Source organism: Procambarus clarkii, chromosome 28 (genome assembly GCF_040958095.1).
Source record: "Procambarus clarkii isolate CNS0578487 chromosome 28, FALCON_Pclarkii_2.0, whole genome shotgun sequence".
Taxonomy (NCBI): domain Eukaryota; kingdom Metazoa; phylum Arthropoda; class Malacostraca; order Decapoda; family Cambaridae; genus Procambarus; species Procambarus clarkii.
In genome coordinates, this window is record NC_091177.1 from 11,345,981 (window position 1) to 11,358,074 (window position 12,094).

Sequence of the window (12,094 nt, forward strand, 5' to 3'; positions counted from 1 at the left end):
AAGAAGGGTGTGTGCATAGAAGGAAATAAATGTAACAGAAAGTGTACAGAGGGGAGACGATGTTGGCAGAAAAAAGGGGAAATGAGCGTGCAGTGAACGGTGATTAATTACAGTGAGGGGAGACTTGGGAATAGAAAATAAAAAGTTGTAAGGGAAGTCGGCAGAGAACGAAGAAAGAGACGACAACGGGTGAAAGAGAGAGAGAGGGAGGTAGGGAGAGAGGCAGAGAGAACAGGAGGGAGGGAGAGAGAGAGAGAGAGAGGCAGAGGGAATTGGATGAAGGGAGGGAGGGAAGAAGAGAGAGAGAGGGGGAGAAAGAGAGAAAAAAAGAGAGAAAAAAAGAGAGAAGGAAAGAGAGAAAGATAGGGATGTTGAGAGACAGAGAGAGAGAGAGAGAGACCCGGATACTGCCTGGTATCCCAAATAATGTGTAAGACCTTTCATTATTTGTTTTCTTCTCCACATAACGCAGTTCTATTGAAAACATAGATGTTGAGGAAACTTAATAAAGCCCGTCGACCTATCCGAGGCAGCTGTATATTCACTTTATAAACAATACGTGTGTCGAAAAAGCTTGACACATCATCCATGAATATAATTACCATAATTACATGCCACGTTTAACCTTTTTAATTTTATAATTTAACACCAAAATTCATAAAATCGATCACTGAGAAGTTATTTAACAGTTGTTAATTAATTAATTAATTACCACCGTATTATGGAGCAGGAACATTGCTAATATTAATAAATTAATTATATTTGTTATTTGCAAGCTTCCATTTGATTTCAGAATACAAGATAACCTATACGAAAAGAGATTCAACTTGTGAGCTTCAATTCCTTACATTATTCTCACTTGTTGACCAATCCACACACTAGAAAATGAAGGGACGACGACGTTTCGGTCCATCCTGGACCATTCTCAATGTGTACAATCGATTTGAAAATGGTCCAGGACGGACCGAAACGGCGTCGTCCCTTCATTTTCTAGTGTGTGGATTGGTCAACATACTTCAACCACGTTATTCTGACTCGTCGCTTGCATTATTCTCACTTCTAAGCATTGGGAGGAGTAACACCCAGTGTGTGTGTCTGTCATCAGTCAGGATTGACATTAAATGTTGACCACTTGTTTTTCTACGACAGGCATCACCATCCTCTACCGGAAACCCACCAAGAAGCCTCCAAACCTGTTCAGCTTCCTCTCACCTCTCTCACTGGACGTGTGGCTCTATATGGCCACGGCTTACCTTGGCGTCTCCCTTCTCCTCTTCGTGCTGGCAAGGTCAGAAAACTCGTTTTGACAAATGTTAATTCTTTTGAACGTCGGGGTGTTGTGTTGTGTGTGTGTGTGTGTTTGGGTTTTAGTACTTAATTTTGACTTTGTATGTTTGGAAGTGTGTATGCAAGTATATGTTTGCAAATCTGGGGTTTGCGTGTTTGGTAAACTGTTTGAACGTTCAAGGGTTGTACAATGGTACAGTAGTTAGTGGTAGTTTTGGATTCAGCTATTCTGAACGAAAATTCCAAGTTCCACGGGTTAAGGTGAGCCCGTAGGGAACTTGAATGCCCCAGTGTATATGTGTTCTTACATGTAGTGCCCTTATGCGTTTGGGTGTGTGTCTTGTGCACGCGTGTCTGTGTCTGTGTGTGTGTGTGTGTTTGTGTGTGTGAGTGTGTGAAATTCTGTATCCCTTGAAAAATGAGAGAATCTTCTTTGCACAGAAGAATTGTGATGTGTGATGATGGTGGTATAAACTATCCGGGAGAAACTCACGCGTGCCCTCTTACTCACCAGCAAGGGCAGGTGAGTAAGAGGGCTTACTCCCTATACCCATGTCACCACCAACCAGCATCTCATGTCACAACCATCCAGTTTCTCATGTCAAAACACAAACCACATGTTTCTCTCTCTCTCTCTCCTGGTAGATTATGCCCAATCTTGTCTTTCATGTGCTGTTTCTCTCGGTTGTAATTTTCTCCCATTCTAGATTTAGCTCTTCTCTTGATACTTGGGCTTCCTCATTTATTCCATTTTGTTCCTCGAACTTATTATCCAGTTTTTATTTATTCCTTATAGCACGCCCTGTCAGATCTCCTGCATCCCTATACTCATGTCAGCATTGTATTAACATTGTGTGTGGTTGTGCGTCTGTTTTTGGTTATCTGGGTCAGTATATTTGTTAATATGTGTGTTTGATTTGTTGTGTATTTGTTGTGTATATGAGTAGGTGTTATGTGTATGGATATAAGTATGTGCAAGTGTAGTTATGTGAGTGTGTGCGTGTAGCCATAAAAGAAACATGTGATGAAAATGAAGGAATGGATAACAACGATGCAAGTTCCTGGAAACTATTTGGACCCCTTTCAGATAAATATTTGTTGACATCTTTACAAGCAATAGTAAATATATATTATATCATATGCATTTTAGTATCATATGCATTTTTATTAGCTATAGCGATGCTTGTTTAAGATAGTTAATATTAAAAAGTTCTCGCCTCTTTAATGCAATTACCCAAGTGATTAACCATTTCAGTCTTCGATAACCATTCGTATTCTTAGTGATAACATGTGAACGCAATGTTTGCCTTGGCAAGAGCTCTTCTGCAACTTCAGGCATTATTAAAGTTATGTCAGAGAATCAGATAGCCATGAATCATCATTTAGTTCAAAGTTATGTTAAAATAGGTAGTATTACTAGTCTTATTTCCCCTTGATACGAGCTATTGAACTTACTAAGACTATTCTAAATCGTTTTATGGGAATCATTGCGTAGTTCTATTGTGATAACTCTAGGATTACTTATATCGTTCTTGATAAGTTGGCTCAGATTACATAAACAATGTTTACTTAGTAGTTTAAGGCTTACGAGAAAAGGCTTGGTAGATAGGCCATCACAAAGATTAATCTTTGCAGGTATGCAGAGATTTCTAAGATAGAGTTTGATACAATGAATGACACTAATGAAATAAAGCTTTGTTGGTAGGCTTTGACTATTAAATAGAGCCCGGTAGGTAAGCTGAGACAAATCAGATCAGCAATGGTAGGTAGATCATGTTGCACAATCCGAGTTGCAAACACTGAGTAAAATAAGCCGTCTACTAAATAGTAGGTAACCTACGACAGCTGGCAAACTCTTGTTAGGTAATCAAGGGTTCTAAGTTAACGTTTGGTGGGAATTAAGTTTAGGGTTGTTGGGATAGGCCTTATTGGATAGTCTGTGGTTGGTGGTATAAGCCTTGTAGGTCATATATGACAACGTAGATAAGACTTTGTAAGAACCTTTTTGGATAGTCTGTGGTTGGTGATATAAGCCTTGGTAGGTCATATATAACAACGTAGATAAAACTTTGTAAGAACCTTTTGATTACTGTGAGGCTGCGGCCACCAGACGACTGTAAGGCTGCGGCCACCAGACGACTGTAAGGCTGCGGCCACCAGACGACTGTAAGGCTGCGGCCACCAGACGACTGTAAGGCTGCGGCCACCAGACGACTGTAAGGCAGAGGCCACCAGACGACTGTAAGGCTGAGGCCACCAGACGACTGTAAGGCTGCGGCCACCAGACGACTGTAAGGCTGAGGCCACCAGACGACTGTAAGGCTGAGGCCACCAGACGACTGTAAGGCTGCGGCCACCAGACGACTGTAAGGCTGAGGCCACCAGACGACTGTAAGGCTGAGGCCACCAGACGACTGTAAGGCTGAGGCCACCAGACGACTGTAAGGCTGAGGGCCACCAGACAGTTAGCCTCCTGGCGTGCACACACAGGTTCTCCCCCTACGAGTGGTCCAACCCCCACCCCTGCGACCAGTCCCCGGATAAACTGGACAATGAATTTTCCCTCCTCAACTGCCTCTGGTTCTGCATTGGTTCTCTGATGCAGCAGGGAGGAGATCTCTTGCCGAAGTAAGAATGAGACAGGGGAGAAGAGAATGATCAAATGTATGCTAGAAATGATAATGATTGTTTTATTCCTACCGGGAGGATGACTTATGATGATCTTGATGTTGGATTGCTTGTCATGTACCCTTTTCTTTCTGTCATATTGGGACTCGTCAGTAATGCTCGCCAGCTGGAACGTAAGATCGCTTTGTTTTAAAAGACATTAATAATAATAATAAGTAAGCTAAAGCTTTGTATCGACATTCAGTACCAGTTCAATGTCAGCGAGCATTAAGCGTGACAGCCGCCAATTCTAAGCTTTGAATGTCACCCTTCCTTGCTCCTCCTCCTATACATATAACAAAATAACTCTTTATTAATTTATTTCCAGTTATTTTAAGATGAATCTCTGTAAACCTTTTGAATGCCAGCCAGACAACACTAAAAACGACATTAGCAAATTAGAAAGTAATTAGAGTATTAAACATTCAGTTTTTTTGTGCTCGTTGTATTTCTCTCCAAGGATCTGAGATAAAGGCGAGATACTGCTTTAAATACGTATGTGGTCTAGCAAGAGAAAGATTTATATATTTCAAGAAGCATCTGTCTCCTTAAGGAAGCGTCTGGGGGGATTTATAACTGCTGAATATTTTTATAAAAAGCTTTGAACTCGCCATTTGCATTAGAGATGTTTGATAACTTGGGTTGTCTTGGAATGTCGTGCTGCCGGAAGCTATCGTAATAGGCAACTTAGCCGGCTTTATTTTCAACTCACCTTAAACTTACTTTTATAGTTTATTCTTATCTACACCGACTAGTAAAGGTAAGAATAGTCAAGTTTAAAGTTATCCAGTCAAAACAGGACGATTAACCCTTTCTCTTTTTGTTTTCGTCATTGACTTAATAACAAGGTGCCTGGTTAATATGTGTGGCCCCAACGCCATGAATTGGCACCCTTACTGAGAGCCGAGATCATGAAAAGGTGAATATAGTAAGCCAATAATTTATCTACATAAGTGGTCGAAATAAAATATCTTCACTCTTCCTATTTTTGTGGGGACATCCTCAGGTAATGGTCGAATAGCCGTAAGTAATTCGTGTGCTGCTGAGAGCCCAGACGTTGAGAAAATTGGCAAGATTTGAGTATTTGAAGAAAAGCGATGAAGGTAGAACTCCTTGACTACAGCCAGAGTATATGGGGGCAAGGAGTGAAACCTGTGATAAGGCTTCAGTGAAAGCCTCAGGATCCCTAGAGGATTCAGTTGAATCCCAGGTTGCATTCCTTTTACCATGTCGTGGTGTAGTGGTTTAGGGCGTGAGCTTGGGAGTACGAAGAGTGCGGGTTCGAATCTTCCTCATTGATGTTACCGGTCTTCTCGTTGATAGATCGCGTTAAAGTGACATCATTGTGCAAAAATCTCCTTTGACCACTATGCTGAAGTTTCTAATGCAAACTTATTCTTTGATAATCCAAAACTATATTATAGTCTTTGTTAAAAGGACTCATGTATGAGTAAAGAATATTATTCATCAATATTATTCGTTGTGAGTAATATTTTAACGGTCCAGTGAAATATAACAAAATAACATCATATAGGTTCCAATACCTTATATAATTTTTAATTTCTACCAACTGTAGTTTGCAATAACAAATATGTTTATACTTCAGGAATCAAAACAAATTATATATTATTAAATTTTTATTTATCAGTGACCTGCTTTGGTTATCACGATCCATTAAATGTTTCGCACACACACACGCACACACACACACACACACACACACACACACACACACACACACACACACACACACACACACACACACACACACACACACACAAAGAGCCAGAGCTCAACCCCCGCAAACACAACTAGGTGAGTACACACTTCAGTTGATATCACACCAACCCTATCTCCTGAAGCGCAGATCAAAAGAATAACATCTGCGGCGTATGCGAGGCTGGTTAACATCAGAACTGCCTTCAGGAATCTGTGTAAGGAATCATTAGGAACCTTGTATTCCACATATGTAAGACCAATCCTGGAGTATGCGGCCCCAGCATGGAGCCCGTACCTTGTCAAGCACAAGGCAAAGCTTGAAAAAGATCAGAGATATGCCACTAGGCTAGTCCCAGAACTAAGAGGCATGAGTTACGAAGAAAGGCTGCGAGAAATGCACCTCACGACACTAGAAGACAGAAGAGTAAGGGGAGACATGATCACTACCTACAATATTCTCAGAGGAATTGACAGGGGTAGATAAAGATAAACTGTTTAACACGGGTGGTACGCGAACAAGGGGACACAGGTGGAAACTAAGTACCCAAATGAGCCACAGGGACGTTAGAAAGAACTTTTTCAGTGTCAGAGTAGTTAACAGAGGGAATGCATTAAGCACTGATGTGGTGGAGGCTGACTCCATACACAGTTTCAAGTGTAGATATGATAGAGCCCAGTAGGCTCAGGAATCTGTACACCAGTTGATTGACAGTTGAGAGGCGGGACCAAGGAGCCAGAGCTCAACCCCCACAAGCACATCTAGGTGAATACAAAAAGAGACAAACACACACGGACACACACAAAGACTCACACGAACAGCACACATGCACGCACGCACACACACACACACACACACACACACACACACACACACACACACACACACACACACACACACACACACACACACACACACGCACGCACGCAAAAGAATACTATGCTTGGTCCTTCCAGTGCCTCGCAGATTAAGTGTGTAGAGAGGATTGCTGAGTCTCCCTCCATCACTGCTTCAGAAAAGTCTTCAGTCTAGTTTCTGGAACAATGGAAACTGTCGGTGGCCTGTCTGGCTGGCGTTCGAGCCGCTTGCTTTCGCTTTCTCTATCCTCTCCTGAATGCTAACGTCATAGAGGAAAGATTTTCCTGCAACAACATTGTCACTGAAGAATATACAGAAATATATTTCGTCAATAATTACAAAATCCAATGCACATTTTACAAAAGTCAACTGAATTCATCACACACACTGCTATTGCAGCTACAAGAGATTGGAGCATCTTTCCTCTTGTGTCTCCCTCCCCGTGTTTGGTGTCGTAAGCCACTTGTCCGATTCTGTGCCCTTACTCCACAGGTTAAGTCCCTATGAATGGATCACATCCTTTCCATGCAGAGAAGAGGGAGCGAAAACTATGGAAAATCAATATAATCTCTTCAATTCGCTCTGGTTTACAATGGGCAGCCTACTACAGCAAGGCACAGAGCAGCAGCCCAAGTAAGCCTCACGCAACCTTTCGGACACAGGGCTTGTGGCTAACCTAGAAAGATATTTTTTTTATTTTACCTTTACGAATGAATTAGTTCATTTTACGGTTTGCTGTAGCGGGCACTAGACGCTAGCAGAGGGAGTAGTGGAGTCTACGACATGCCTGCCCTAACTAGTGAGACCTTAAGTCACCTCCTTGCTCTGAACATACATTGACATTAATTATTTTTATAACTGAAAAACAAAATTGTTCCTTATAAATGCGAGGCGATGAGCAATTAGTCTCTACTGGATCGTTCATTACTTTGGTTAACGAATAAATTCATCTCAATAAATTACGTTCAATATTTATAAGTAATATTTCTTGACGAATTAAATACTTATACATCGTTCCAGGTTTCTGTAATGTTTAAGAACTTTGTAATCGGTGAACTCGCTAATGTAAATAATACTGCTATTTAGCGTTGTTAAAAGGCTTCTCTTATGTATGCTATGTGTTGAAAAGGCAACAAATAAATGAGAAACACATTTATTCAGATAAAATATATTAAAATAAAGAATTGTACTACGAAGAAGGAAAAGTAAGGAAAAAAGCTCTTGTGTTACTGACCGAATATTTTGCGTCTTCCTCTGCGGTGTTTTGTTGATGAATTTGTGTCCTGCCCCACTCATCTCTACTGAGACATGGACAATAAAAATAACGCCTTTCCCTGTTCCCTCCCTGTCATAGGCCTTACCTGTGTATCATCACCTCGAGCACACAACTCTTGCTGCTGAGCAACTGCGCTCCCAGCAGCAGCAGCAGCAGCAGCACGACGTTCACCCCCCTCCCTCCCCTCCAGCAGCCTCTGGCCCTCCCTCTCTACATCCCCAGCAGACGTGTCTCCCTCCCCAGCAAAAGCCTTTCCCTAATAATCAGTTCTTCCATCAGCAGGAACCTGGGTTCCTCGCCTGCTTGCCTGCTTGTTGCTCGCGCATCCCGGGCCCCAAGTGTGTGCTCAGCCCTCCGAGTTAACTCTCCTGGCAGCTCCTCACTCCCACTACGTTACGTTAGCTCGTTCTCCAAGTCAACCCCAGGCAGGGAAATTATAGAGGGGTTGAGATGACCGAACTTGAACGCCAGCTAGTCCCCCTCAAGGTCTTGCAGCTCTTCACCATCAGTTCAAGAAGAGATTTGTAGAAGATGTCCGGGGACACGTCCGTTAATATTCCACAACAATAAATGCCTGGGCCTTGGGGGGAGAAGGGGAAGGTTGTAATTGTCTTCATACGTGTTACAGACACTTGTGATTAAAATTCGTAGGATATAAATACCATTCGCATTCCTTAAATCTAAATAATATTAACTAAAGTTAAGAAAATCTGTAAATAGGTATAACATGCGGCGTAAAGTGGTAATGGGCGGGGGAGAGGAATGCAAAGTGACGAGGGTGAGGGGCGGGCTGGTGGAGGTCCACTTAGTGTTGTAAGTGGTAGTGTGTGGTGGTGTAGGATTTTGCTGTGTTAGATCGTCGAGTGCATGCCAGTGCACTTCTCTTGTCTTAGATAAGTGTTATCTAGTTTTGTCCACCTTTACTAGTTCATTTCCAATAGCGTATTTTTCTCTGCGTCTAAAAGCCCTTCAGGATTAAATGGAAAGTATAAATTTTCATTTAATTTTGGTTTGTTTCATATTTTATATTACCAAAATTAAAATTCTTAGAAATATGTATATATATGTATCTGTATGTATATATGAATAATATATATGTCGGTAAAATATGAATAATTCCTAATCAATTTCTCATTGCTTTTTTTCTACGTTCCTTCATCTCTTGCCCTAATTCCTACAATATCCTTTCATTACTACACTCACCGGTTACCTTTGCATATCCTTCTCTCTCTCTCTCCCACCCTCCCTCCGTCCCTCCACCCTGTTTCTCTCCTACCTTCTCTTTCCTCCGCCCTGTCTCTCACCTTCTCTCCACCCTGTCTCTCACCTTCTCTCCACCCTGTCTCTCACCTTCCCTCCCTCGCCTCCAACCTTCCTCCAGGGCGGTGTCCACCCGGATTGTGGCGGGCATCTGGTGGTTCTTCACTCTGATAATGATCTCCTCCTACACCGCCAACTTGGCCGCCTTCCTCACCGTCGAGCGGATGGAGTCGCCCATCGAGTCGGCCGAAGACCTGGCCAAACAGACCAAGATCAAGTATGGTTCCTACTACGGCGGCTCCACCTGGAACTTTTTCGCGTAAAGACATCATCATTCAGTTTAGCTCTCTGCTTGTGGGAAGTGAATGAGAATTTGTTGTTTGCGAACTCTTGGGTGATTCTTTTTTGTTCAACTATTCGTTCTTGTTGGTGTGCATGTAATTAATCACATGTGATTTAATTTGAGGTTGAATTAACGTTGATTTAAGGTTGAATTAAAAGTTGATTTCATATCATTATTTTAAGGTTGAATTAATTATGATTTATAGTTGAATTAACGTTGATTTATTAAGTTAATTAAAAATGGCATGCTCCAATGTAAATGGCAGGAAAATGAATTCATGTCGTTCAGCTGAGATTTATTTAGCGCCCTATAACCTAAATCGTTGAGAGGGCCAGCATATACTTAACTGTCGTAGACCATTTGAAACCTGACTGAGGACACATATCTTTCACTACCTTCAGGTAGGGTCAGCCTGAGATCCAGATTCCACTGAGTAGCAATATAGCAATGTAATTCGCTGTCTTTGAAGTTGAATGGGCGATTAGGACCCAGGATAATTGAGCATGAATGTTAAAATCTTGGACTGACTTGACTTAGAATCGATTAACACTGACGAGCTGTTATATGTCTTGTTATGTGTTTTTTTCAGCACCTCCAAAATGCCAACTTACCAGCGGATGTTTAGTTTCATGGAGTCTCAGAATCCCTCTGTGTACACCAAGTCAAACGAAGAGGGTGTGAAGAGGGTGCTGAAGGGTGACGGGCAGTACGCGTTCATGATGGAGTCCTCCAGCATAGAGTACATCACGGAGAGATACTGCGACCTCACCCAGGTCGGAGGGCCGCTCGACTCCAAAAGCTATGGTATTGCGTTACCCCCAGGTAAGACCCAACATGGGATTCAACATTATACTAAAAACCCAACCGAACATATTTCCGTCATTTTACTATAAACTCAAGTCAAAACATGTATATAATTTGGTTTATGCATATATGTTATTTTATACCTTTTACGCACCTGGTAGATTTGATCTTCTTACGCTTATTTGCTGTTCTCGCCTACATAACTTCTACGGCCTTTAGGCAAAGGACAGCATTGGTCTGCATGCTTGAAGCTACTGCACAAATTCTTCAACTTTACTGAATATAATCCAAATTATTTAGTATATGTACAAATTTATTTGGCATTGATTAAGAAATACAATCCAGATAGATTTTACATTAATTTAACCCAATATCAAATTCGGTTACTAATACAGCCACAATAAATTGGCTAGTTACTGTTACAAGCATACGTAAATTAAAAAAAATCTTCATGCCGTTTCGAAAGTATATATATTTCATCGCTGATATAAAAACAGGTAAAAGTAATTAAGCAAACAAACATTGCTTAGTGTCAAAGTTACAATAGTTTATATTGAACAAGCTATTTCAAAATTTAAACACTATACAATTTGAACTAAATTTCCGTAAATTAAGACAATAAGAAAATGACAATGAACAGAACAGAGAATTACAACCCTAAGATGGTATTAATGACTGAATCTCTGATTCAAAATCTGTGTTTGAATCCCATGGTTTAGATTTGCATTTAAACTTCCCTGTATTGAATAACATTCATGTTTGATTCCATGTTATTAGGTCAACAAATGGTAGATAGACGATCCCAGAAAATAGACATGCAAATATATGTATGGAGATAATATAAAACACAAATAAACTATATGACCTCCAAAGAACAGTTCGTTTTTTAAGAACTAAACCATAAAGATATAGACAGTGACCTGGCCGTGTATTGCAAATTAAGTTCACATACAAATAGCTTCCCAAACCATCCACATTATTTAATAACCGTTCAGACGACTTAGTTTGAGCTTTTTTTTCTCAGATTTTCTCCGAATCTAATCCTTTGTGACAAACACATGTTTGTCCCAACATCCCAATACATTATATGAAAAGAGAATATAATCCGGTGCTAAACGCAGTAAACATGTCTTTGAGAATGTAAGGAGTACCATGCGAAACGCACCCCTAGGCGTCAGACCACAATTAGGTGTGAAAATGAACTTTGAAGAGTTAATTTCTTAACTTCCCTTGACAGTGAAGAAGAATGTAAGAAATATTGAGGAGATTCTGTTAGAATCATTAACATCACCTTTTCGATAATATTCAACAACATATGTTTACAAGAAAGACTGCTACCAAAATATACTTATATATATATATATATATATATATATATATATATATATATATATATATATATATATATATATATATATATATATATATATATATATATATAGTGTGTGTGTGTGTGTGATTTGATCACATAGAAATTAACACATGATGAGAAAGGTCTCACCAAGTTGATTCATCATCTCATCAATTCAGTAAAGAATTGTAAAAGGATTTTCAATAGGAACTTAATTGAATCTGCTTTAATACATATTACAAAATCATGTAATTTGAACATTAGCAGTGGTTTGTATAATTTAGATCCGTTTTGATTGATCAGTTAGAGGGAGATTTGAATAGGATCAGTGATGCACATTTATTTTACTAATACCTTATTAATATCCCTTAATCTCAATAATGACATTGTGCTCCACTTTACTTTTTTCTTGTCTGTATATCCCACCTACTGTAGGACTTGTAAATCCATCCTTCTGGAGATGTATTATTAAATACGAAAGTACTTAAGAAAATTCCTGTCTTAATCCTTCCTTCTTGGTCTGACACTGTT

General features: G+C 40.3%; 1 protein-coding gene across 7 annotated transcripts in view; it reads left to right on the forward strand.

The window, feature by feature from the left end:
- Positions 1-12,094, forward strand: part of KaiR1D (Kainate-type ionotropic glutamate receptor subunit 1D) — a 239,700-nt gene that overhangs the window by 214,741 nt on the left and 12,865 nt on the right. For 4 of the 7 annotated variants that reach the window (XM_045737332.2, XM_045737328.2, XM_045737327.2 and 1 more), the window contains 4 exons: positions 1,150-1,288; positions 7,022-7,162; positions 9,187-9,384; positions 9,998-10,230. In XM_045737332.2, the coding sequence (XP_045593288.1) occupies positions 1,150-1,288; positions 7,022-7,162; positions 9,187-9,384; positions 9,998-10,230 (711 nt within the window). Of the gene's footprint in view, positions 1-1,149; positions 1,289-3,777; positions 3,916-7,021; positions 7,163-9,186; positions 9,385-9,997; positions 10,231-12,094 lie in introns of all 7 variants that reach the window. The other 3 variants (XM_045737330.2, XM_045737334.2, XM_045737329.2) reach the window with 1 other exon arrangement.